The sequence below is a fragment of the Sturnira hondurensis genome, unplaced genomic scaffold, assembly GCF_014824575.4.
Source record: "Sturnira hondurensis isolate 20B ecotype Veracruz unplaced genomic scaffold, ASM1482457v3 Scaffold0011378, whole genome shotgun sequence".
NCBI lineage: Eukaryota > Metazoa > Chordata > Mammalia > Chiroptera > Phyllostomidae > Sturnira > Sturnira hondurensis.
This window is the reverse complement of record NW_028084009.1, coordinates 2099352-2126640: the sequence shown is the minus strand read 5'-3', so window position 1 is coordinate 2126640 and position 27289 is coordinate 2099352. Positions and strand designations below refer to the sequence as shown.

Sequence of the window (27289 nt, the reverse complement as noted above, 5' to 3'; positions counted from 1 at the left end):
TCATCTCCCCTCCCTGTAGCAACCCCAGGACCCGCCGGCTCAGAAGGGCCCCGCGATCACCACCAAGGTGCGGCGTACCATGAGCAGCCGCGTGCACGAAGCCGTGAAGGCCATTGCGCTCTGCCACAACGTGACCCCTGTGTACGAGTCCAATGGCGTGACCGACCAGGCTGAGGCCGAGAAGCAGTACGAGGACTCGTGCCGCGTGTACCAGGCATCCAGCCCGGACGAGGTAAGCCCGGGGCGGGTGTGGTTTGACAGAGACGCCCAGCCCGTCCCCCTTGGGCCGCAGGCGAGGCCCCCCGAGGGGATCCCGGGGCACGGTGGACCGGAGCCAGGGAGCTGCAGGGCTGCCGGGGAAATGCATGTTCAAATGCATGCAGGATTTGGTTTTTCCTAGAAGCAGTCATTATGAATTTGAGAGCTCTCCTCGGCTCTAAGCCAGGGCTGGTCTGGGTCTCCCTGGGACACGTGGCAACGTCTGCTGATACGTCTAGGGAAGGGAGGTGCTTCTGGCATCTAGGCGGTGAGGCCCAAGGAAAGCTCACAGGATCTTGTTTGTGATTCCGGTGGCCAGTCATACCGAGGACACAAGGTCCCATTGAAACCACATCCCCTGTAAAAACAAACAGCGTTATTGAGATAAAATGCACAGACCGTACAGCCTCCCGTTGAACCTGCATAACGTAAGTCAGTGGGTTTTTAAATACAGTCACAAAGTTAGGCAACCACCACCACACTCAACTTGGGGACATTTTCATCGCCCCAACAAGAAGTGCTCCAGCCCCCTCTCTCCCCCAGCTCCGGGCAGCCACACCCACTTCCTGTCTCTGCACAATTGCCATCTCTGGAAGCTTTGTATAAATGGAAACGTGTCGGGGATCCTTTGTGCCTGGCTTCTCCGTGTTGTCGTCGCACGTGTCAGAACTTCGTGACTCTGTGTGGATGAGAGTTACTCTGTTGTGTGGGGAACTCTGCGTTCCCTTTATCCATCCATTGCGTGGTGGCCTTTTGGACTGTATGTGTGTTTATTTGTTTGCTATAATGGGTGACACTGCTGTGAACATTTGGGTACACGTGTGTGAGGGGACACATGTTTCGTCACCTGGTAACTCTATGTTTAACCTTTTTTTTTTAAAGGTTTTATTTATTTATGTTTAGACAGGGGAAGGGAAGGTGAAAGAGAGGGAGAGAAACATCAATGTGTGGTTGCCTCTCACGTGAGTCCCCCACTGGGGACCTGGCCTGCAACCCAGGCACGTGCCCTGATGGGGAATCAAACCAGCGACCTTTTGGTCTGCAAGCAAGTGCTCAATCCACTGAGCTGCACCAGCCAGGGAGCATTTTTTTTTAGCATAGAAAATTGGGAAATTTCAGAAGACAATAAAGAGGAAAACGGGTTGATTGCATTCTCACCCATAAAAGGACGACAACAGGCAACTTTCCCAGAGCGTTTGGTCCCATCTGACCTGTGTTCGGTGTGTTATGTAATCGCCCAGCACCTAAGCAGCACCGTTACTGTTGCCATTTTCAGAAAAGAAAATTCAGAGGTAGCAAGATAGGTTTAGCCCGCAGTCACTGGGATATATTTTAGTTTCTTGTTTTGAAATAATTTCGGACTTACAGAAAAGTTGTGACATTTAGGACAAAGAATTCCCATTCACCCAGGCTTCACTCGGATTCTTCCAATGTTAACGTTTTTGCTCCTTTTCTTTATCATCCTCCCTTTTTCCCTTTGAAGAGTAAGCCCCAGAGATGATCCTCTTTTACTCATGAAAACGTTTCCTGTTTTACCTAAAAACCAAGGAGGTTTATCCGTATTGGGAAATGAGCGCTGGTGCAGTACTGTTATCTAACCCGCAGCTCTTCCTCCGATTTCAGCACCTGTGCTGCTAACTTACATTTTCACACTCGTCCCCGCTGCTGCCCCCAACCCTGGCAAAACGTTTCCCCAGATCGGGGTCCCCTGCAGGAACACATACTGCATTCCGTTGTCACGCCCCTGGAGTCACTTTCAGTGGGGAACCAGTTCCTCCTCTGGCCTGGGTCTTCACCTCCTGGACCCTTGGCCAGAACGCAGGCCGGTGATTTTGTGTAGTAGCGGGTCTCCCAATTTGGGGCCACCTGACGTTTATCTGGTGCGTGTTTGGGTCATACATTTGTCTCACTGCGTGGTGTCAGCAGGAGACACGAGATGTTGGCGTGCCCGGCTCTTGGAGATGCCAACTTTGGTCGCTTGGCCAGGCTGGGGTCTCCAGAGTTTCTTCCTGGTAAAGTTACCGTGTCCCTTTGTAGCTCATCTTATGACTTCTGTCCCCTCAGTGGCTGGGCCAGGGTTCTGACCTGGGGAGTTTGATTTCAGAGCCCAAGTTCAATCCTTTTACTAAACCATTGGTTTTTTCAGAAGCCCCTGAGGACATTTTGATAGATAGCCTTCCAGTTTCTTATAGTTTTTTTTTTTTTTCATAAAAAATGGGAATTTTAATACAGGTATGGTTTTGTAGCATCCTTTTTCACTTAACACTTTATCATGCCTGTTTCCCAATTCTCTTGAATACTATTTTAAAAAAATATTTATTTATATTTAGAGGGAGAAAGAGAGGGAGAGAATCCTCATTCAACTGCTTCTTGTACACGCCCAGACTGGACACCAGATCAGCAACCCAGGCACGTGCCCTGACGGGGGATCGAATGGGAGACCTTTTCTTTGTGGGACGACACCCAACCAACTGAGCCACATCGGTCAGGGTTCTTGAATATTATTTCAGAAAGCGCAGTTTTTCAGAATTACTGCACGTGTGTGTATCCTGATACCTTTCACAGTTCTCACGTGTCTGGGACTCAGGGCATTTCTGACTCTCAGCCATGATACTTATAAACGTCGCAGTGAGCTTCCTTAAACCTAGTGTTTCCGACAATGGTGTGCTTGGGTTCACGAATTCAGCAGGCATGTTTGGGTGCCTACGATGGGGTGCACGATGTCAGCATTGGGCAGGCCTGCAGGCCATGTCCCCATGGGGGGTGGCAGGAGGGAGGCAGCTGAGCGCCTGAGCCTCGACTTTCAGCTCTGCACCTGGGCCGGCTGCTGTCCTTGTCTTTGTGCCTCCGTGTGGCTGTGATGCGGGCCCACGGCGGGTGCCGTGAAGCCTTGCTAGGCAGTCAGTAAAGCCCAGGGGTCAAATCAAATGAGTATTTTTCAGGCCCATGATCTAAATGGCCAGAGTCCTTCCCAGAAGAAACAGTAAACCATTACACTCCCCCCTCCCCCCAGTATCCCAGGGCTGCCAGCTGTTCACTTGGAGAAGGAAGGGACTTCTCTGGCACACGAAGTGTCTCACAGGTCTGGACTCCCCTGAGCGACCAGCCAGCCCCTGGGTCCTGCTGGCTGGGGGAGCAGCACAGAGCCCCCCGCCCAGAGCTCTGGAAATGAAAGGGTTCTTTCCGATGTCCTTGCCTTTTGTTGCTTCTTTTTGTGGGGGGGGGGCAATGGAATGTGTCCCCCAGGAGACGCCTCCTTCCAGCCCGCTTGGTGTTTGTGGAGCAGCTCAAGGTGTGACGCCCATTTCACCTGTGACCATGGACATTTGAACTTTTTAGGGGTGAAAACCGTGGTGACCCTGGGCCGAATGCCGGCGTGGGAACTGTGCGCAGAGGGAGGGACAGTAGGTGAGGATGGTCCGGCCGATCTCCTCGGGCCAGACTTGAGCCACCGTGACTGGAGGTTTGTTGTCGCTTCTTCACCGGGGTTCGCCGGTTCGATCTCGATTTTCCACTCGGGAATTGGAGGACGATACCACCGAGTAGTAGACGCGAGAAAGGGCCAGATTCTCGGCACTGACAGGCTGGGGACTGGCGGCATTTGGACGAGCGCCCGACGTTGGGGCTCTGACCAGTCCTCCTGCCCCTGAACTTCACTACCCCAATCAGTTCTTGAGAGGCAGGTGCGGCACTCCGCGGGTCTGCCCCACGCCCTCTGCCCCCGCCGAGCTGTGAGAGGCTTGTTGTAGGGCTGTGCGTGGAGCTTTCGGTGTGAATGCTCTGTGCTTCTTAGCTCCCTTCGGTTGCAATGGACAGGACTTCACCTCTTCTCTCTGTTCCTGGTACTGGGGTTCAGATTGGTCTTGCTTCTGAGTGATGTCTGGAAAAAAAAAGAGGTACCTATTTTCTTTTGGCCTTTGGTGTCTTCACAGGGTTCAGTGTTCCGTTATCGGTACTCTCCCCCGCCCCCCCCACAGCTTAATTATTTCGTGTTGCGAAGTTATTTTGTGTTTATGGTGGAATGTAGTGAAAATTATAGGTGAGAAAAAAAAGTCAGCCACAACCATACTAACAAAAGGCATAGCGCCTGTTGGAAAGTTACTGACCAGCCTTCTAGATGATTTCAGAAGCGCTGTACCGCTCCAGGCAAGCTTGTGCCTAGACACACACCACATGACCGAGAGCAGGCGAAATTGCTGCTGTTACAGCGGAGTCTGTCCGAAGGCTGTGCTGTCCCCAGATCCCCGTGGGATTGGTTCCCCAGGGTCGTGGCTGCGTCTAGAATCCTAACTTTGAAATCCTATATCAATAAAGCATCGCTGGTTCAGGCCAGGTCAGTCTATGAAATGCATAGAGGAGCCAGGGTTCGTTTTACCTCGGAGCGGCCGGAATAATTTCCGCCAGTTGGGGTAGTGTTCATTTCCTGTAACAGAAAGCAGGATTTCCTAAATTTGTTTCCTGTGCGCATTCCGCTTGGGAAGCCTTGAAGGGTCTTCATTCAGCTATTGATTACAGCCTGAGGGGCCCTCCGTACAGTAGCTCCCTGGGGTGGGGGGTGGGGAGGGAGGAGATCTAACTGAGCCGGCAGGCACGCTTCAGCCGGGATGACATCCTGTCATTGGCAGGATATGGGGAGCCCCCGGGTGGGGGATGGTAGGGACGGGAGAGATCCTGGCCGCGATGCAGCTTTCACTGTATCAGCTCCATGGGGTGAAGGTCAAGGAGGTACAGGTAGGGCAACCCCGTGACTCACTGATTTGTTTTTTCCATGAATCCTTTCACGTTAAAAAAAAATTCTTAAACTTTAAAAATCACAAGCACTAATGTTCTCCCTAGAAGAAGTGGACACCGTAGATCCAAAAAGAAGTGGATAAACATAACCTGTAATTCCCAGCAGTGACAACTCTTTACGTTCTGGTATGGATTTTCCCAGAGTTTTCCTAAACTTGTGCGTGTTTGTAGAAACGTAACCGTGTGTTTCTGCACTGCGGTGTTGTCTGTAGGAGGAGGGTACAGTGAGTTAAGTAACATCCTTTAGAAAGTCCTGTGGTTTGCACGGTCCTGTAGGACTTATGTGAGCATGCATGTGTTTTTGCGTCATGGAGGTGTTCGTATGTACACTGCATGCACACACGTACATTGATAGGCATAGTGTGTGCACACGTGGGTGTGGACATGCATACGTGGACATGCACGTGTGGTATATTTGCCAGCGGGGAACGCCCTCAATCAGCGGTCAGATACACAGGTGCTCTCATGACAGTATGTCCTTGCTTTTGACAAGAGTTCAAGGCTCCTTCAGGAGCCTGGCCTGGCACATTGCCCAGGCTCACATGCCCAGGGACAAAGGGAGAATCTGAAACTCATCACAGGTGGCTTGCGGCTGATGCACCAGTGTTGGGAAGGGCTGGTGGGGGACAGTTCTGGCATGGATCCTTCGCACGGGCGTTTTAGGGAGGGATTTCCCGGCGAATGCAGTGCACGTAGCCGACACCTGAGCTGGGACCCGCCCCCTTTGTCCCCTTCTTGGTTTCTAGCACTCGATCCAGTTTGGGTGTCATCGTTCGTGTATTCGTTTACCTTAACGAGGTCTCTCTTCCTGCTGCTGCTCTGACCCGAGGTTCCCTGAGACCCCAGCTCGGGCTGTTAAGGACAGTGACACTCAGGGCCTGGAAACCCTCTGGGATTCGGCAGTTGGGGGGTGGTTCCTTCGAGGGGACTCTCAGACCTGTCCAAGTGAGAAGCAGCCTGATTTTGCGCCACTTGGTTGTGTGAAGGAGGGGCTTCCCGCCTCACCCCGAGGTGTTTGTTCCTGCCGCAGCCCAGAGGGGTAGTGAGCACCTGGATCCTAAGCCCTCCACCCTCCTAAGTCGGTCTCTTCTCCATAGAACCTCGTGGGGAGGGGGGGGTTCCTGTGCCCCGTGAGAGAGCAGCTTTAAATGAACGGTGACGAAGTCGCAGGAGGAGAGTGGAAGGTGAAAATGAACCACCCCCCGCAAGGCTCATATCCTGTTGGAATCAGCCCCGGAGGAGACGATGAGGTTTTGATTAGGACGTGGAACCCAAGGCTGTGTGTGTGTGTGTGGTGGGGGGGAGGTGAGCAAATATAATCTTTATCACTTTTTATTGAGACAAGCATAGTCTCGTGTAGGCCCCTTAACTCTATAGAGAGACTCTGTAGAATGAAACTTGGTTAAAAGATGATTACTTACAGTCCTTGATTCTTCCTCCCTCGGGGACATTTGCCGTCGCTCATTCCTGAGTGACAGCGCTTCCTGTAGCACAGTCCCGTGCCACTGTGGCGGGGGGGGGGGGGGGGGGGGGGGGGGGGGGGGGNGGGGGGGGCGGGGCGGGGGCTGCGCAGAAAGCCCCTGCCCGTTCTGGAGCTAGAGACCCCTTCTCCAGTGAGGTCAAGGGCAGGCTTTCGGGGATTAGCAGGTCCCCTCCAAACCCGCAATCACACACTGTCTGCATCTTTCCCAAACAGTGAAATTAGGTTTTTTAGGGGCGAAGTAACAGCTGCTTGGAAACAAGAATGAACAAATTCCATAAGAGTCAGTTTGAAAATGTGTAAAGAAGAATTTTTCTTTTTACATCAAATTGGTTTGCAGAGGAATGTAAATTTATCCAAGCTTTTCTGGGCTTTTGTATACCTAGGTTATTTGTATGGTGTTGGGACATTTATTTACTTAATTAAAAATAAAAGAATTGCATATACATGCTACAAATGCTTGAGCAGCATGGAAAGATACAAGTAAAAGCCTGAAGTAGTTCTCTGCATGCGTGTCATTCCAGAAACATTTTACATACAGATGGGACTGTTTTGTATATACGGATCTTTACTGGCTTGTTCATTTTAAACTTCGAAAGAAGATTGTTAGGAGGTAAGATGGGAGAGTGAAGTAAACAAACAAATGGGTTTACAAAGACTTGCACAGGCTAACAGCAAAAAAAAAAAAAAAAAGGAAAGGCGGAAAGAAAGCCCATCATTACTTACTTAGCCCTTTCTTCGGGGAGGTTAGTGTGACAGCTTCTGCCATCGGTCAGCTGGGAAGGCTAGTTCCTGTTCACCTGGTTGACTGGCCGTGGCATAATTAAAACAGGATGGAGTTGCCCATTCTTGAAGAAGAACTTCTTTCTCATGTAAATTCAGTTAATATCTGCAACAGAAAACTAATTAGATCTGGGAGCACAAGGCCAACTCAGGATGTATAAACAATGTTTAGACCTGGGACAGAAAGGAGAAAGAATCCACTTCAGGCCCCGAATTTCAGGGGCCCAGGAGGGCGTGGGGCGGGTGGTGGAGCAGGGTTGGAGCCCCAGCTTTGGGCTCCGGTTTGATTCCCCCCCCACTCCCACAGGGAGTGACATCTCAGGCGAGGTGATGCCTAGGGGTGCGAGGCTTCGGGTGGCTCCCGTGGCCTTTGCAGAGTCTCTTGGTGGAAGGAATGGGGACTCAGGGTGAACCCTGATAAAATAGAGGTGTCAGAGGCAGCAGCTCCTACCTGAGTTCCTGGAAAAGTAACCTTGACCTACCATCCCCTCAGTGAAGCAATAACCCTTATGAAACATCTCGGAAAAGTGGACCGAGTAGGTAATATAATGCACGCCCTATCCCCACTTCCAGGCGTGAAGATACTAAAGACGTTTCAGGTAGAGTTGGCGCCGCCTGTATACCCCTTTGCCAGCTCCCCTCACTCCTCCAGGCACTCTCCTGAAACACACCCCCTTTTCTTTCCCGAAAGATTGTGTCTATGAGAAGAAAGGGGGAGGGTGTAGACACCATGCCCCTGAACTTGGATCAGAATGAAATGGCAGCTTGTTTGGCATTGAACCCGCACACCTCCTCTGTTAGTTTCCTGCTGTGGCGCCGGCAGAATTGCTGTAAATCGGAGTTTCACTGTGACACAGACTGGTTACGCTCTAGTCCTGCAGGTCGGAGGTCCCCCAGGTCTCCCAGGGTATGATTAGGGTGAGGGCAGGGCTGCATCCCTCCCCGAGGCCCCAGGGACAGTCTGTCCTTGCCGTGCCCAGCTCCCAGGGGCTGCCCACATTCCTGGGTCTGCGGTACCTTCCTCCATTGTCCCAGGAAGCGATGTCACACGTCTCTGACCCTGCTTCTGTCCTGACCTTTCTGGCCACAGCCAGGGAAGTTCTCCCATTTCAAGGCCCTGCATCTCGATTCTATCTGCAAAGCCCATTTTGCCATGGAAGGTAACTCAGTCACAGGTGCTGGGGCCCGGGACAGGGGCACCTTTGGGGGCTGTGGTTACTCTGCCTGCCGTACCTCCCCTCGACTTTCTGATGGTGGCAGTTTGGGTGGACACCTGACACGCCATGCCTCCAGGAATACAGTGCTGGCTGGGTCCCCGCCTGGCCTGGCCTTTGTCACTGCCCACCAGCACCACTGGGGCAACTCCCCTTCTCCGAGCCTAGGCTTCGTCATCTGTGTGACCGGTGTTCTCTGCCTCAGCAGGACTGATGTTTGGGGTGGGCTGATTTTCTGTTGTGCCTAGCAGCATCCCTGGCCTCCACCCACTCCATGCCAGCAGCATGCACCCCCTCCCCCAGTGGTGACAACCACAAATGTCTGCAAACGTTGCCAAATGCCCCTTGGGGTGGGGGTAGTTGTGGCACAACTACAGAGGTAGTTGTGGTACCACCCGGCTGGGTGTCTGTGAGACGGACACCTGAGGCCAAAGGTCAGACTGCCCTGTCCAGGTAATTGTCTGGCCTGTTACAGAAGGGACCCGTGGGCGTCCCAACCACCATTAATCCCGTGCAGTTCTCGACACCTGGGCCTGGTGTTCGGCCTGCCTTGGGCCCCGGAAGAGAAGGTGAGTTGTACCTTACAGGGGGCGGCCGTGAGGGCAGGGTCCCCACAGGCCCGAAGGGGCAGACGCCAGCACTGGGGTGTCGGAGACTTCTTCCCCAGGGACACAGTGACAGCTTGCCTTTCACCTGTCTGCTCCCTCCTCCACCATGGTGTTCATTCACTTGACCTGTGACCCAGGACCCTCCGCCCTGTGCCTGACCTTCGACCCTGTGTTACGTGTAGGTGGCCCTGGTTCAGTGGACCGAAAGCGTGGGCCTAACCCTGGTGGGCCGAGACCAGTCTTCCATGCAGCTGAGGACCCCTGGCGACCAGATCCTGAACTTCACCATCTTGCAGATCTTCCCTTTCACCTACGAAAGCAAGCGCATGGGTGTCATCGTGCGGGTGAGTCCTCTCGGCTTGCGACTCAGCAGGTTCAGAACCCGAGGGTGCCCGGGCGTCCCTGCGCTCGCCATGCTTTCTCGCCTTTTCCTAAGCACCTTTATCACAGCGTCTGCTGCCCAGGCTCACAAGGGAATATAATTCCCTAAGCAGAAAGGAAATTAGTTCCTCCGTCGGACAGAACCTCCGAGAGTGGACCAGCTTCTGGTTGACCCAGCTCTAGAGGGAGAGGTCTCAGGAATGTGGATGGGGCCCTTGTCGGTACGAATACATTTCTCATTGTATGCTCTTTTGTTTAATAGTGTATTTAAAAAAAATTTTTTAAATTTATTTTTAGAGGGGGAAAAGGAGGGGAAAGGAGAGTGACAGAAACATCAGTGTGTGGTTGCCTCTCACACACCCCCTACCCGGGACCTGACCTGTAACCCAGGCTTGTGCACTGACTGGGAATCGAACCAGTGACCCTTTGGTTTATAGGCTGGCGCTCAATCCACTGAGCCACACCAGCCGGGGCTAACTGTGTGTTTCTTATGGAGGTGAAGTTCACATAATATAAACCATTTAAAATGTATATTTCAGTGGCGTTTGGTACATTCACAGTGATGTGAACCCTTCTGTCAAGTGTCAAAGCAGGTTTGTCACCCTGAGCGGAAACCTGGTACCTGTTGAGTGTCTGCAGCCCAGCTTTCTCCCTCCTTGTCCCTGGCGGTCACCAGTCTGCTTTCTGTCTATGGGTTTACCTGTCATTTAAACAGAATCCCACAATCGATGATGTTTTGTGTGTGGTTCCTTTCCCTTAGTGTGACCTTTTCAGGGTCTGTCCATGTCGTAAGAGGTGTCAGCCCTTCACTCCTTTTTGTGGCCGCATAACATTCCACGCGGCTTATCTGCTCCTCCATTGACGGGCATTCGGGGCGTTCCCACCTTTTGGTCGTCGTGGACAGCGCTGCTGTGAACACGCGTGTCCAGTTCTGTCGGGGGCACACCTGGGAGTGGGGCGAGCCCAGTCCGCCCCTCAGTCGCCGGGGGATTCTGACTTTTAAACGGGTGAGCCACACCCACTCCCTTTCTTCAGTGCCGTCTGACCTTCCGTCCCAGCCAGCAGCGCACGCAGGTTCTGGTGTTTGCTCATCCTCCTCCGCACTCGCTACTTTCCATTTTTTAAGTGGCAGCCATCCCGATGATTGCGAAGCGGCTTTTCATTGTGGTTTCGCTTTGCGCTTCCCTAACGACTGGTGATGTTGAACATCTTCAGAGGCTTATTGGCCGCGGGTGTGTCTCCCGCGGAGAAACGTCTGTTCAAGTCCTTTGCCCACTTTTTCATGGGGACACCTTTTTGTTGCTGCTGCTGTTGAGTTGTGAGAGTGTTTTATGTAATCTGGTCCCTTGAGCTTTATCAGAGGTATTATAATGACAAGTTTTTTCTCATTCTGTAGATTGTCTTTTTACGTGATTGATAAAATTTCTTTGGTGCACAGAAGTTACTAATTTTGACTCAATCCAGCTTGTCTTTTGTTGATCTTGACTAGATATCACATCTAAGAGTTCATTGCTAAATCCAAGGTCACGGATTGACCCCTATATTTCCTTTTAGAAGTTGGGTAGTTTTGGGGTTTGGGGTCACTGGTCCCTTTTGAGTTCATTTTTGTGTACGGTGTAGGTCGGAGTTCATCTTCGTTCTTTTGCACATGAATATACCCAGTCGTCTCAGCACCCTTGGTTGAGGAGACTGTTGTCTCCCCATTGAACAGGCTTGACACCCTTCCTGTGAATGTTTTCAATGTGTTTTCATTTGTACAGCCACAAAAGTATTTTTTTAAGATTTTATTTATTTATCTTTAAAAGGGAAGGGAAGGAGAGAAGGAGAGAAATATCAATGTATGGTTGCCTCTTGTGAGTCCCCTGCAGGGAACTGGCCTGCAACCCAGGCATGTGCCCCGACTGGGAATTGAACCGAGATCGTCTGGTTCGAAGGCCCGAGCTCAATCCACTGAGCTACCCACAAAAGTATTTTTAAAATCAGACCATTCACTCAGCAGCATCCCTTTGCCATATTCATGTCAGAATTTCTTTTTATAGTTTTGAAACTTTGGTTGGACTACAACACACCCAGGGAGAAGCACCGACATTGTAAGTGCTCGCCCTTCACGTGTTTGCAAAGTGAACGCACCCATGGAACCGACCAGCAGCCAGAGCAAGGGGCAGAAGCCCACCCACCAGCACCCCATCACTCCCTCACGCTCCATTTCTGGGCACTGCACCCCCCAGCGCCAGGATGTAACCACTCTCCCCCTTTCTATCGCTGATTCATTTGGTCTCGTGTCGAACTTTGTGTAGAAGAAGTTGTACAGCAGATACCCCTTTTATATTTGATCCATTTGCTAAAATGTCCATTTCTAAGATTCCTCTATATTTTTGCCTGGACTGTAGCTCAAAACATTCCTTAAAGAAATACAGCGTGCATTCCATCGAAGTCCCCCCTCGGGCCCCTCCTTGACCTACTTCCTACACCAAGCTCCTGGCTCTTAGGAACTTCAAAATGCCGTCATCAGACGTGTTTGAGGATAAATAGTGTGCATTGTGGTGTTACGTACTTTCATTCTAAGTGGCATTGCAGTATAGGAATCATTTTTTACTTCCCGTTTTTTTTAACACCAAATACACTTAACATCACACACGCACACCCACCCTCAGCTGAGTTTTGACGCCGCGCCAGGTGCGTAGACGCTCTTCCTTCGGTCAGTTGCGGCCCTTTCTGTATCAATAGGCATGGTCATCAGCCCCAGTGAGAGCCCTCGGTGCGAGGCTCCGGTGTCGGGAGGCCCGTGTTCGCCGGGCAGCCTTCCCAGCGGGAGAGCGGCTGGTTGTAGAACATCTACGTCTTCACCTCTGCCGGGCGTTGCCAGCTCCTCCTCCACGGGGCTGTGCTCATCTGGGCCTCTCCCCGTGCTCGCCCGCCCACATTGGATAGCGTCAGACTTGAAACGTGGTGCCTGCCCGAAGAGTCTGAATTAACATCTTGCTTTCCTCCTTGCTCTTTTACTCGGAGAGACCACGCTTTCCATCCCGGGAGGCCTGGTCGCTTGGGGCCACTTTGTTCTTAAACCTGGTTGGTCACCAGAATTGGCCGAGGGAGCTTTATCCGGGCGGATCCCTCGGCCCCTGTTTCGGTGGTGGGGTGGCCCCCCACAGTGTGGCGTAGCTGGAACTGCCTTGGACCATGAGAAATTTGGAATAAGAGCCTTGCATCTTTTCTGGATTAAAAACCAAAAAAGCGAGGACCTCCTCTACCCTATCCACACAAGTCTTCCTTGTCTTAGGGATCTAAGTTGTAGGTTCTATTACAGTATAATTAGTAACAGGGGTCTTAGTAACTAGTAATAGTAATAATTAGCAAGAGCAGTACTAGTAGCAGTAGTAATACAAGGGACAATAACAGTACCGATAGGTAACATTTAAATAGTGTTTATTGCGTACACCAGTTGCTGTTCTAAATAATTTGCATAAACGAATTCACTTAATTGTCCCCACTGCCCAGTGAGGTCGGTGCTGTTATGATTGGCATTTGACAGAGGAGAAGATTGAGGTCTAGAGAGGCGAAGAAATCTTCCCAAGTTTGCGTAGCTAGAAACTGGTGGAGCTGGGATTCGCGACCCTGGGCCGTCTGGCTCCCTGGTCTACACTCCGAACCGCTAGGACCTGGGAGTTGGGGTGTGATGAGAGGGGTGTTGAAGAGCCCCCAGGTATTCATCATGCATCGCCGTGTAGCAGGCTATCCCGCACTTCATGGCTCCACACAAACTAGGTATGATCTCGCAGATTCTACGGGTCGGGAGTCAGGCTCAGGGTCAAGGGCTCAGCTGGGGCTGGACCCGCCATCCAGGGTTCAACGGGGCAGGATCCACCTGCAGGTAAAACCAGTGTTGTTGGCAGGGTTTGGTCCCTGCGGGCTGGGGGCCTGAGGGCCTTAGTTCTTCCCTGGTGTTGGCCAGCGGCCACGCTCCTTCACTGCCACACAGGCCACTCTGTGGGTCAGCTCCCGTGTCCCCCGGCTTCATCGGAGTGAGCAAGTATGAGCCTTTTGTGACCTCACCTCAGAACGGACCCCCCCATTGTGTTTTCCTTACTCTGCTGTTAGAAGCTGCGTCCAACACCCACTCAGTGGGGGCAGATCACACGAGGGAGTGGCTACCAGGGGTGGGGCCCTGGGAGCCCTGGACAACAGAAACAGCTCCCTGATGGTGACACCCTCTGACCACGACACAAGTTAGGGGGCTGGCCCGGCCCTGATGCCTGTGGGTGCTTGCGGGCTCCGTAGGGCGTGTATCCCTGGCACTTCCGGGGCTCGAAGGAAGCCTTTCTCCCATGCACCTGCCGCCTTCGCACGGGTCCTCCTCTGGCCTAACCGGTGGCTTCCATGTCTTTAGTTCACGCCTGACACCAGGAACACCCGTGGCGTGGGAGTAGCAGAAGTCCTTCGGGTGGGTGTTTCCTGGGGAGTGAGCATCATTATCTCCCATGGAATTACTTTAATTTTGTTCCAGCCTTTATTTAGTCAAGTTCAAGGGCTGTGGGCTCTGCCAAAGTCATTTCAGGGTTGAGTCATCAGTGAAGAGTCCCCAGTATCGGCCCTCCTCAAACGAGTGGGCAGTCGTGCACCCCACCCTTCCTCTGGGTGGGAAGGTCCCCCATTCCCAGACACACGTCCTGCTTTGTCAGAGGGGGCCCGGTGAGTTCCCCCAGCAAGAACAGGACTGGTGCCCGGAAGTGTGGGTGCTGCTGGGTGGGCAAATACACCATCTTAAAACAGCTCTCCACCCTTCCCGGGGCGTACAGATGGTCAGCGTTCGGTTAAGACACTAGGAGCAAATAACTCTGTAAAGAAGGTCAACACTGTCCATCTTTAGGTTTCCCACCAAAGACAGCCACTGTGACGTTTTTGGAGAATTTCCCTTCGGCGTTTTTCTAAGCATATGTGAGTGGAAACGTCCATAAACATGTTTATGACATTGGCGTTGAGCACCGCGTACGGCTTTCTCTCCCTCCTCTCCAGTGAACTGTATATGGTGAAAATTCTCTCGCAGTATGAAACATGGTTTTTTAGTGACTTTACTGTGTGCATGGTGTTTTGTTGAAGACCAAGTACCATTATTTAATTAAATGTATATATTTTGGGGTGCTTGTGCTTCTCATTTTCACTGCTAGACACCCGTCAGTGGGGAGCCATATGCCAGGCTGCCTTCGATGAAAAGTACTTTGTTTTTTACAGTGTCTCTTGGGGGCTGACCTGTCTCCCTCTTTACTTGGCTACTGACGGGTGGGAGTCGGCATCCAGGGCGTTCGGACTAGCCGTGCATTTTGTACAAATCTCAGTCTGCTCCTTTGCCGAAGTGGCTGTCATCCCGGGGCCATCTTCCCTGCAGGGGACACCTGAAGATACCTGGAGTCATTTTTGGTTGTCACAGCTCAGAGGGTAGAAGCCAGGACGGGCCCCTTCACGAAGGAGAACCCCCCGCCAGGGTTCACTGGGCCAGGGCTGAGTACTCTCAGTTCTAATGTGTCCATACAGCCTGTATTTTCACCAATTTTTTTGGCAATAACTGTCCGCTACCTGATGCGAGAAAGTGGTAGCTGGCTCTACCACTAGGTGGTACCACTGGCCACTTCATCTACCAGCAGGTGATGAAGGCTCTTGGCTTGTCCAGTGACTGGAGATGGTTAGGGTTTTGCCATTGCCTGCTTCATCAACCCCCGTAGACACGCGTGAGGTCCCAGACAGGACGCGGCCGTGCCCTCTCACACACACACAGTGAGGCCAGGCCTTTGCCTTGCCGTCTGGCTCCGGGGCAGCTCCGTGAGGCTCCGAGAAGCCACTTTCCTCGGGGCTCCGGTGCCTGTCCTTTGGGAGGGGGGCAGGGTCGCCCGTTCTGTTTGTTCTGTGCACAAGTTGCTTCGCAGCCCTCCCCGTGTGGAGCAGTGATGCCGGGTGCCAGGTCCCCAGTCCAGACGATGATGCCGTGGTCATCGTTTGAACAGAGGCGGCCTTTGAACAGGTGCCAGCGCCAGGCCGCAGTGGGAACAGACGGGGCCCCCTAGACAGTGCCACACAGGCAGCAGGTCTCTGTGAATTCGTAGCGTCATCTTGCCGTGATATGGGAACGAAGTAGCCTTGTGATGAACTCGGCGGGAGGAAATGACTAACGGGAGGAGGCGGCGGCGGTCGACGTGGTGTTTGTGTTGGCCACGCTGTCCCAGCTCTCCTGGGTCCCTCTGGGGTGGAGGAAGCTGGGGAGGGGACCTTATTTCCTACAGCAGAGCTGGGAAGCACCTTTTGGGTGAAGGCGAAAGGAAAGAAAACAACTCAGATGCTTTCATGTTCGCACCCCATAGCGCCCCTTGGCCCGAGGTGCAAGGAGACACAGGTGCCAAGGTCCCCAAGCTCCAGCGTGCTCTCTGCAGCTCTCAAAATGCAAGTGGGCTGGCGGGGGCTTTTCATGAGTTAGGATGTTGTCCCAAAGGATTGGCAGTCATCAGAGGGCATTTGAAAGGTATTTTAAAAGAGGAAACTGGACCCCTGACACGGCTTTGTGTCCTTACTTTGTGTCCTTACTTTGTAGGAAGAGTCGGTAGGTGTTTGTGCTCTGGGCTCCCTGGGTTGGTAACATTCGGGCATGCCGCAGTGACGGCCACACTCAGTTCCCTCGCCCATCTCACCGCCTCCAGACTCCCCTTGGTGGCATCACTGACAAGAGAGTCCCGCACGGGGCAAGAGCCAGCCGTCTCCCCGTCATCCCCCAAAGCCAGGGTTTCTCCGCCCTGCTGCTGAGGACCTAGGAGGCTGGATGGTTCCGTGTGTGGGACAGTCTGGGGCGTGGGAGGCCGTTGAGCAGCATTCCTGGCCTCGTGCCAGCACCATCACCCCCGTTGTGACGACTAAAAAGACCTCCGGACACCGCCACATGCTTCCCTGGGGGGAGGGGTTGCCCCCATTGAGAACCTCCCGGCTAATAAGGCTTGTTCTGCACATGCAGTGTGGCCGAGGGACTTGGGGGGTAGCGGCACTCAAACAGAGTGGGCGTCTGATCTGCGGCGTGTCTGGCCCTTTGCTGTGTGCTCTGTGTAGACGGCGTTGTCTCAGCCACAAAAACCTGTGCGGTAGAAGTTGTGTGCCTCCCCATTTTACAGGCGAGGAGACTGAGGGTTAGAGAAAAGGAGTCGCTTGTTCCATGGGGGGATCAGCCGGGAGCTGGCACCAGGTCCGACTGAGCATTCAATGCCTATTCATGGGGTTCCCAGCTCCCCAGAAAAGCTGGTCAGACCTCTAGCTAAGTGCTCAGGAACACGTAGGGGCTCAGAGTTGTCTGGGTCAGTGGTTCTCAGCAGAGGCGTTTTTGCCTCCCAGGGGACATGTGCTAATGTCTGGAGACATTTTCTCTGTCACGCCGCGGGGGAGAGCTGTTGCCGGCATCTAGTGGGTAGAGGGCCAGGGATGCTGCCAAGGATCCTGCCACGCACAGCCCCCCGCCTCATCCCCACCCCAGTAAAGAATTCTCCCGCCCCAGTGCTAATGGTGCCAAGGCTGCGAAACCCTGGGCTGGATGATCCCCGTCCCAAGCCTTGCAGGTGGGCCACGGTTCGGTGACACTTGGCAGTCCAGAGTGTGAATTTAACGTTATCTCACAGCGTGGGCATTGTTCCTGGTGGAATGGTAGTAATTTTAAAAAAACACACAGAAAAAACACAGAGTTCTTACATCCTTTTGATCTTGCTTTCATCGGACAATAATTTTTCAAATGCTTTGAGTTTTCTTCTCTGTTCAGTGGCCTTTGCCCCAAAGTGAGGCCCCCCTCCGGCGTTTTATCTCGGGCCAAGTGAAAAAACAGCCATGTCTGCTGGGTGCCCTCTTACGCCATCTGTCGTGGGAAGCGGGCACTGCAGCCCGGAGCGGGGGTTCCTCTACGTCATTCTCACCTTCTGGCCCTCCTAGGATGAATCCACCGGGGAAATCACGTTCTACATCAAGGGCGCCGACGTGGTCATGGCTGGCATCGTGCAGTACAATGACTGGCTGGAAGAGGAGGTGAGTGTGGCGGGGGGCTGGGCAGCAAGTCCTGGAGAATGCCCTTGCGCAGTGCAGGGGGAAGCACGTCTCTGGAGTCCTGACCTGTGGCTGGTCACACACCACCCCACAACGTTGCCGCTTCAGATAACCCATCTCTTTCCCCTAGTTTCTGTGGGCCAGGGTTTTGGGCACAGCGTGGCCGGGTGTCTCTGCCTGGGGTCTCTCATAGGCTGTGGTTGAGGGTTTGGCTGGGCCGGGGTCGCATTATAAGCCTCAACCAGGGCAGGACCCACTTCCAAACTCACTACGTGGTCGTGGGCAGGGTTCGGCGCCTTGGTGGCTGTTGGCTGGAGGCTGTCATGTTCCTTGCATTGAGGACCCTCCCATAGGACAGTGTATGGTGCGGCCGCTGGCTTTGTCAGAGGGGCCAAGTGCAGGAGCAGGACAGGGTGAAGACACAGTGTCACTTACTCTTCTCTCCCTTCTGCCACATTGTTTGGTGGGAACAAGTCACCGGGTCCAGTGCCCACTCAAGGGAGGCAGTTGTACAAGGCGTGGGTACCAAGAGGCGGGATCCTGGGGGCCACGTCCCAGGTTCCCATCTCAGGTTGGGACACGCAGTCGGCAGCCACCGAGAGGGAAGGGGCTCTTGGGTTCCTGGGGCCGCTTTTGTCTTCCCCTCTCCGCCCCAGGCAGGGGGTTCACATGCTGGGTTCAGTAACGTTATAGACCTTCAGCTGGGGAGGTAGGGTGCCAGCCCAGATGCCGACAGGGGCCGGGCAGGTGATGCGAATGGATGGAGTGGGCCAGGATGTGTTTTTCTGGCACGGCCACACTCCGCGTGTCGAATGTGTTGGCAGAGCCCCCCACCCCCCGACACCTGTTTTCTGGGCGCACACAGACGCGGTCGTATCTCACCAGCTTCAATTGCACTTTTTGGGGAAAGTGCGTTGGTGTTATCGGAGGTTCAGATTTGTCTGTGGAATCTTAAACAGCGTTGACGTAAATTTCAGANGGAGGTAGGGTGCCAGCCCAGATGCCGACAGGGGCCGGGCAGGTGATGCGAATGGATGGAGTGGGCCAGGATGTGTTTTTCTGGCACGGCCACACTCCGCGTGTCGAATGTGTTGGCAGAGCCCCCCACCCCCCGACACCTGTTTTCTGGGCGCACACAGACGCGGTCGTATCTCACCAGCTTCAGTTGCACTTTTTGGGGAAAGTGCGTTGGTGTTATCGGAGGTTCAGATTTGTCTGTGGAATCTTACAGCGTTGACGTAAATTTCAGAACATGTATGGTGCCAAAGGAAATTGTGTGTGGCCCACAGGCTGTCACAACAGAGGTGGCCTCCCCTTTAGAAGGGTTACCCAGGGAACACTGCTTCAGGGAAGGCCGTGTTCTGACTTGCTGTCTGCCTGTCCCCTTGGGAAGGGCCTGGTCCCCTTCAGCGTGCAGCCCCCCTCAGCAAGAGTCAGGGACTCGGGGCAGAGCCCTCAGCATGGCTCTCCGCTGACCGCCGTCTGCTTTTCAGTGTGGAAACATGGCCCGAGAGGGGCTGCGGGTGCTCGTGGTGGCCAAGAAGTCTCTGGCCGAGGAGCAGTACCAAGACTTCGAAGTAAGTGGTTCTCCCACCTTCCTGTTCTTTTTCCAGCCCCGCCCACTTCCCAGTCATACCTCCTCCCTGCGCCCCCTCGCTCGCTCACGCTGCTCTAGCCATCCTCACGTCATTTCTGAGCACAGGCAGGCTCACTTCTGCCCCAGGGCCTGGGTACTCACTCTTCATTCTGCCTGAAACTCTCCTTCCTCGCATTGCTTGCCCCGTGGCTCAGTGCCTTGCTTCCTTTGCCTCGCGGCTTGAATACCACCTTCTCCGAGAAGCCTTCCTGGACTCCCCACCCAAGGCAGCCTGGTTTCATCCCTCTCCACCCATCAACCCATTTAACCTTCTTCATTGCACTTATCAGTCCGTAATGACCTTGCTTATGTATATATAAACATTCCTAGTATCTCCTTTCTGGAATAAAATCTTCTTGAGAGCAGACACTTGGCTCGTCTGCTTGGCTCTTGTATCCCTAACATTTAGGATAGTCATTGGCACATAGTATACCTCCTGAAAAATTTGGAATGAATTACTCTCTGGAGGCCCTAATATTTTTTTAAGCCATAGAAAATGTTAGGGTTGAAGTAGATCATTGACTTTTACGGCCAAGAGTCCCGGCACGAATACGTCTTGTCCCATAGACTGTGTGTCCCTTGAAGGGAAGGGCCCTCCTTCTACCCCCATCCCTGGCGTAAAGCCAAATGCGCATGCACACGTGATGAGAAGGGACCCTTGTCCTGTTCCACCCAGGGAAGCTGTGCTTGGCTCTCTTTTATGTGTTTGAGTTCTTCCTGAAATTTCGATTAACCACCGTTCTAGCCCTGGTCTGTTCTACCTTCCTTCCCGTTTTACAGGCATCAGCCTTAGGTTGGCCCATTGGGGGTGGGGGGTTTGATTTCCTTCCAGGTCTTTGCTAACACCGTGAAGACGGAAGAGAAGGGTTGGGTCGATGGTCTTTGGAAGTAGGACTTTGCCAAGGACCTTGGTTGTGAAGCAGAGGTTTTGTGTGGGAGAACCTATTGTTTTTTTTCCCCCTGAGATCTTGAGATGTGAGGTTGGGCTGTTATTGCTACTGCATGGATAAAAACAATAGGGGCTCAGAGAGGTTAAGCAGCTTGCTGGAAGTTGCACAGCAGGTGAATGTAGAGCCAAGGGTGCAACTCAGGTCGGTCCAGCTGCAGTGCTTGGACTGATAAACTTGGAAGGGGACCGAGAAGCCTCGGTTTTATCCCTATGAGGTCTACACCACGTGCCACGGTGGCACCAGGCACGGCCCTGTCTCACTCTCGGTGTCAGACAGCCTTGCTGAGCGGTGACTATGCCCCCCGCCCCCCACTGTGTCCCAGGCCCGCTACGTCCAGGCCAAGCTGAGCGTGCACGACCGCTCCCTCAAAGTGGCCACGGTGATCGAGAGCCTGGAGATGGAGATGGAGCTGCTGTGCCTGACGGGGGTGGAAGACCAGCTGCAGGCGGACGTGCGGCCCACCCTGGAGACGCTGCGCAACGCCGGCATCAAGGTGGGGCGGGCCTGCGTGCGGCCGGGCTGCCCGCATGACCCCCACCCCGGGGAAGGGGCGGGGAGCTCTGGGATCATATGCCTTGTCCCCTGAGCAGAGTGTGAGAGGACAGACGGGAGAGAGGTGGGTGAAGTAGCAGAGGGAGCTGGGCACGCAGGGGCCTCTGGCCCGTCCCAGATGCGCCACTGTCCGCCCTTCCCCCGCTGACGGCCCCAGTTTGCAAGGTGGCTTGTGGGTTTGCTTTTCAGGCCGTCCCCCCACCCCCAAACAGGCTGGGCTCCATGAAGGCAGGGCCTCCTCTATCCCTTTATCCCTCAGTGTCCAGTGTGTTCATTATGTTTTTGTCAAGTGACTGGCCAGCCAGCCGTTTCTCTTTTGGTCTGGGTGAATGGGTGACCACTCAGCAGAGTGACCGCCTGCCCCAGCAAACAGCTGGATTTATGGTTTTTACTCTGCTGTTTGCAGCCCCCAAAAAACAACAAAACAAAACAAAACCCAAACTCCAAAACACCCCTTATCCAGCAGTTTAATCAGGAGAGGCCAGTAGAGGCAACACCTTGGTGGACCCTAGCAAGGTATCCGCCAACTCACTGCCCCCAAGCTCCTGAAAACCTGGGAGTGTTGCCGCCGGCCTCCACCCCAGAGCAGCTCCGGCCGTGTCCCTGGGCCTGCATTTGGCAAAAGCACGTGTGAGCGGGGCTGCAGGAGCTTGTGGGTTGGACCCGCAGTGAAGGGGCACCAGGCACGTCCATCCCTGCGGGGCGCATCTGCGTGTGGGCCTGGGCTTTTGTAAGCCGAATGCGGTCTGTTGTGTACCCTTGGTACCCGGGAAACTGCCCGGGAGAGCGCCCTTTTGGGGAACCGGTCCGATGTCAGAAGGGCCTGTTTCTACTGAATTGTGGTGCTTAAAATGTGTCACTGGGCCGTTTCCAAGACTTCCCTTCTTGGAGTTTTGAAGATTCTGGTTTCTACTGCTGACTTCATCCTGAGGTTGGTCTGTTTGTTTTTTTCTACTCAAGACCATTCTGTCCAAAAGATGTTTTACTCCAAAATTTTCTTTACTCCAAAAGAAAAATTCCCAGAAAGGGGGCATGAGGTCAGAGGCCGAGGTTCGTGATGTCTGCTGAAGCCTGTGGCCCCGCGGTTCTCTGAAAGCGTCACACCGGTGTTGGCTGCTGGCAGACGCGGTTGCTCAGCGTCCGGAAGCCCTTGACTCAGGCGTTTCCTGTGGTGTCGGGGGGACACCACCAGCCTTGAGGAAGTGAAAGGGGCACGTAGCAAGTTCAGCTCGATGTTCTTGGAAACTTGGCTGATGCAGGTGACAGGCTGGCCTCAGACCCTGAGGTCCACAACGAGGACCACTCTCCTTCCATAATTTCAGGTCTGGATGCTGACGGGGGACAAGCTGGAGACGGCCACGTGCACCGCGAAGAACGCACATCTGGTGACCAGAAACCAGGACATCCACATTTTCCGGCTGGTAAAGCGCTCTCTGCACTGGGGCCTCGTGGGAGTGTGGCGGCAGCTTGCCCCGTAACCTCATGACCTTGAGCGGACCCCTTCGAGGGAAGGGGGACCACAGTAACCACCTGGGCGGGCCTAACATTGTCGGTCTGGGAGGAGTTACTCAGTGACCCAGGCGAGGCTGAAGGGCTCCTTCCGTGGTTCAGGAGCGCCTTGTTCCAACCTGGTGTGTTAATGCTGTGTTCTTGACCTGGTGGGGGTCGCTGTCCCTCTGAGAAGCTGATGGAAGTTAGGCCCAATCAGCATGAAGGATGCAGATGAGCTTGGACGTGTGAAATTGTATGTCTAAGTCCAGGATTTCACCGAACCCTTGAAGGTCCGGTCCTTGGATAAGAAATAAATTCCAGCTCACAGATCCTGGCCTGTCTGCCCTGCCGAAGGAGTATTTTTAGGAGCCTTTATTTTACTTTACTATGTTTTGAAAGATTTTATTTATTTACTTTTAGAGAAGGGGGAAGGGAAGGAAGAAAGAGAGGGAGGTAAACATCAATGTGTGAGACAGGAGTGTCAAACTCATTTTTACCCGGGGCCACATCAGCCTCTTGGTTGCCTTCAAAGGGCCGAAAGTAATTTTAGGACTGTGTAAATGTAACTACTTCTTAACAGTTAAGCGAGAGCTCGGCGGGACCGCTGGGTAGAAACATGGTGCTGGGCCAGATAAAAAGAGGTGGAGGGCCGGATTCGGCCCATGGGCCTTGTGTTTGCCGCCTGCGTTGTAAGAGACGTATTGATCGGTTGCCTCTTGAGCACCCCCAACTGGGGACCTGCCCCAAACCCAGGCAAGTGCCCTGACTGGGAATTGAACCTGCAACCTTTTGGTTCACCGGCCAGCGCTCAATCCACTGAGCCACACCAGCCAGAGCCTTAGGAGCCTGTAGAAGGAGGTGTGTTGGGTGAGCGCAGGAGGAATGTCCTGCCGTTGCGGCAGGCACGTGACCCAAGCAGTGCAGGCATCAGCGGCTACTCCAAGGCTGGAAGCTGTGGACTGGGATTGGCTTTAAGGACTTGGGAGGGGAGGAGCACTAGGTCCCCTCTGGGGCGGGACGCCCCACTTATCTGGAATCAGAGCCACTGTGCCAAACAACTGCAGGGGCTGTAGGTGTTTTGGGGGTCTCCTCCTCACCCTGTCTGTGGCCCATAGCACATAGACAGTTCTAGAAACCCAGCCTTTGGGAGACAGCGCAGATGGAGTTTAGAGGCAGCTACGGTTGATCCTCGCTGTCACGGCGTCCGTGTCTGCAGATTCGCCTACTCACTAAAATTCACCTGTCCCCCGAAATCCATGCTCCAGGTGCCTTCAGAGTCACCTGTGGACAGGTGGCAGGGGTGCAGAGGGGAGTCTCCCTGCGTGCACGTGCTCAGCGGAGGTCGGACAGGTGGTGGTCTGCTGTCCTGTCTCAGTTCTCGCGCTGTGCACAAGTGACCTTTTCCCCGTGGCACTGAATAAGTGCCACTTTTTTGCATTTTGGGGCTTCTTATAGCAATTTCACTGTGTAAAGTGGCCCCCAGCACAGAGGTGAGGGGCTGGCTGCTGTCCCCGAGCACAGGAAGGCTGGGATGGGCTCACGGGGACAGCACATGGGTCAAATCGGCGGCTTCTGGGTGCGAGCTCTGGCCATGCTTTCGGTGCTGATGCATCAACAGATGTGTATTTTAAAAGATGTCTTTAAGCAGAAACACATGTGAAATGAGGTTGGGTGCTGATCGCTTGACAAAAACATGGCAAGCAGAGGCCCATAGGCACCTAGCCTGTGTGTCCCCAGGACCAGGGGCTCTGTGCTTGCCGACTCAGTGTTCAGAGTGAGGGGGTGTCCAGCCTTTGGGCGTCTCTGCTCCGCACTGGAGAAAGAGTTGTCTTGGGCCACACATTAAATCCGTTGCAACATATAATCACACACACACACAAAAACCCCCATAATGTTCTAAGTAAATTTACGATTTTGTGTTGGGCCACTTGCGGCCCACGGGCCACAGGTTGGATGCCCCTGGAGAGAATGAGCATCGCCTTGTATGTTCTAGAACTCAGGTTGCTGCCTCTTGTGCTGCCCCTCCCCCACCCCGCTCTGGCAAATGAAGTTCTACTTGAACACAGGCACACCCGCGTGCTCACGCAGTTGGCCGAGGCTGCCGTGGCAGTACGGTGGGAGCCGCGGGGCCACAGGCCCTGAGAGCCCTCGGTGGTTGACATCAGGTCCTTGGCTGGGAAGCTGGCCGCCCCCCCCCACCCTGCTAGGCGCCCGCCCCCGGTGTTGCAGCTGTGTTTCTTTAGGCGGGCCAACAATCTCTCCCTGGTTGGGTTTCCTTACATGCGAAGAGAGCTGTCATCCTTGGCACCCGCAGGAGCCCCTGTGAGACATGCACGGGGAAGTCCGCGGAGAGTGCTGAGCAAGGGCCTGGCACAGGATGAAAGCGCCGTCACTTTTCCCTCTCAATTTATGGTGCGGGTCACAGCCGTGGTGGGGAAGTGCAAGGGGAGGGTCGGTGCGCCGCCTCTCCGGATTCCCATGGAATCACCACAAACAGGATTTCATTTGGCTCTGGCTCCAGAGGCAGGGGAGGGGCGGGAGCCCTTGGCCGGGTGGCCATTGTCTTCATGCCGGCTCCAGGAAGCCGCTGTTTGTTGTGCTGTGGTCCCCAGAGAGCAAGGCCTCCCCCGCACCCCTCTGTCCCCCCGCAGGTGACCAACCGTGGCGAGGCGCACCTCGAGCTGAATGCCTTCCGCAGGAAACACGACTGTGCCCTGGTCATCTCTGGGGACTCCCTGGAGGTAGGCCGCCTCCCACCCCTGCCCGAGGCCCTGGGGGAGGTGACCTTGGCTGACCCAGCCCCTGCCCGCCCCCCCCCCCCCAACAGGTCTGCCTCAAGTATTATGAGTACGAGTTCATGGAGCTGGCCTGCCAGTGCCCAGCCGTGGTCTGCTGCCGCTGCGCCCCCACCCAGAAGGCCCAGATCGTGCGGCTGCTGCAGGAACGCACCGGCAAGCTCACCTGCGCAGTAGGTAGGCGGGCCTCGGCCCCGGCCTGTCCCTCTGGGACTTGGGATCCGTTTTCGGGCAGGATAATTGGATCCTGCTGCTGTGTTCTTTAGACTGCCCCGGGCCACTTAGCTTATTAGGTCATTGTATTTTCTCCCATGGACTCCACACTATTTTATCATAATTATTATTTGTACTGTTTCCCTTGGAGAAAGCACAGATAAGCTTGCCTGAGGGCTTCTCTCCTGAGCTTGAGCGCTTCCTTTGCCAGCGACGTGGGGTGCTACAGAGGGGTGAAGACCACACACCCCGGAGCTGGACGTGGGTCCCACTCGCTGCTGGTTTTTACTGGCTGGGCGCCAGGGTGGCTCCCCTCACCCGTCTGAGCCTCAGTCTGTTCCTTGGAGGAATGGGGTCATTACAGGGCTTTGTCCCCTGGGTACTCAAGAGATTAAATGGAGTACCTCTTAAAAAGTACTCTTCATGGCACCTGGTCAGTGCCCGTCACCCGGTCAGTGCCCGTCACCCGGTCCCCTGGCCGTCCACTCCTCCACATGTGGAGTGAGGCCCCGATACCACAGGCTGTCGGTGTGGTTCGGTGGTGCCTTACAGAAACGGCAGTTTGGAGTAAGCACCCTGTAAAAAGACAAAGGCTAATAACCAGGTATGATCATTGCAAGCAGTCAAGTGCCTCCCCAACTCCCCGGCTTCTCTCTCTGGTCTGCTCGACCCGCAGGTGATGGCGGCAACGACGTCAGCATGATTCAGGAATCTGACTGTGGCGTTGGCGTTGAGGGGAAGGTAAGCTAGGATGGGGTGCCGAGGGCTCGGTGTGGGGGGTCTGGTGGCATGGCCTCGGCTGGGAGCTGCTCTGCCCCATGAGCTGGAGTCTCTTTTCCCCTCAAAGGCACGGCTTTAGTGCTTCTGGAAATTGCACATTAGAAATTGCACCTTGTAAGGAACCGTGTATCCCAATGACCGGGTCTCATTACCCAGGAGCCAGAACCCACATCACTGGGTCTTACAGACAAATGCTGGTGGTTTTTTTTTTCTTGCCAAACCTTCCATTTAAAAAAGAATGGTTTTTGCCACGCTCTCAGGGTGCAGGGAATGTCCTTCAGACTTTGCCTTGGTGGTGGCCTTGTTGAGAGAAGGCAGGAGTCACCACACGGTGAGCCATTCTCGAGGGGACTTTGGAGCCCGGTGGCAGAGTTGTCCTGTCCCTGAGAGACTTTGGCGGCCACAGCGATCTCAGGCGGGCACACAGTCGCGACAGTTTTTCTGTTTCCTTCCTTGCTTGTTGCCCGTGGTTTACCCCACCCTCTCTAATTAGAGCCCTTCCCTACTGGCAAAGATACTGGCCACCATCTTCATCAGAACTGGGTGCAAAATCAGAGGACAGAGGCCGTGCGTGAGCCTCCCCTGTGCATTTTGGTCCAGGTCTCCATGGATTTGGCTGGTCCGTAGCCCGTTGTTTCCTCCTTTGCCCTTCCTAGTTTTGGGTTTCCGTCCACATCAGCCGTGGTCTGAAGGTGCAGAGTTCAGTGGTCCTTGAAGGGGAGGTTATGTCCAAGCGCCGTCCGTGCACACGCCTTTTGTGCAGGTGTGAGGAAGTGCACTCGAGTTCGAACAGTCGATGGAATTCTCTGCACATGTCTGTGTAGAACTAAAACATTTTCCTTTAAAATTAAACTCTGATGCCTTTGTGGGGTTTTTGTTTGTTTGGTTTTTGGAGTATAAAAGGGAGAAGTGATCACTGTAAAGAAGTAAAACAATTTCAACGTGGATGTAGTGTCTTTTTTTAGATGTCTGCTTCTAACTGGTAACACTGGTCATTCTTCGGAATTTTTGTCTGTGTGTGTTACTGGATATGAGTATGTGTGTCCCAGGGTGAGCAAAAGTCGGCTTATCGTAGTGAGCACATGAAACAGAGCTGATTCTTGTATTATTGCTCATTGATTGCTGTAGTATTTTCCATAAGAACAACTGTAAACCTACAAAAGCAGGTTTTACATTGGAAACATCATGCATTTTTAATGCAACTTACTGAAATCTGTCATACCTTGGATTCCTTTCTATATCAGAACGTGTAGACCCATCGGTTTTCACCTTCCCTCAAACCTTTCGTTTTGAACGTGT

At 53.8% G+C, this 27289-nt stretch overlaps 1 protein-coding gene across 2 annotated transcripts in view; it reads left to right on the top strand.

The window, feature by feature from the left end:
* ATP9A (ATPase phospholipid transporting 9A) overlaps positions 1–27289 on the top strand; it is a 109091-nt gene that overhangs the window by 67189 nt on the left and 14613 nt on the right. For both annotated transcript variants that reach the window (XM_037059909.1, XM_037059910.1), the window contains exons 14-22: positions 20–232; positions 9317–9478; positions 17463–17555; positions 19067–19150; positions 20482–20652; positions 22034–22132; positions 24854–24943; positions 25030–25174; positions 25887–25951. In XM_037059909.1, coding sequence (XP_036915804.1) covers positions 20–232; positions 9317–9478; positions 17463–17555; positions 19067–19150; positions 20482–20652; positions 22034–22132; positions 24854–24943; positions 25030–25174; positions 25887–25951 — 1122 coding nt within the window. The remainder of the gene's footprint in view (positions 1–19; positions 233–9316; positions 9479–17462; positions 17556–19066; positions 19151–20481; positions 20653–22033; positions 22133–24853; positions 24944–25029; positions 25175–25886; positions 25952–27289) is intronic.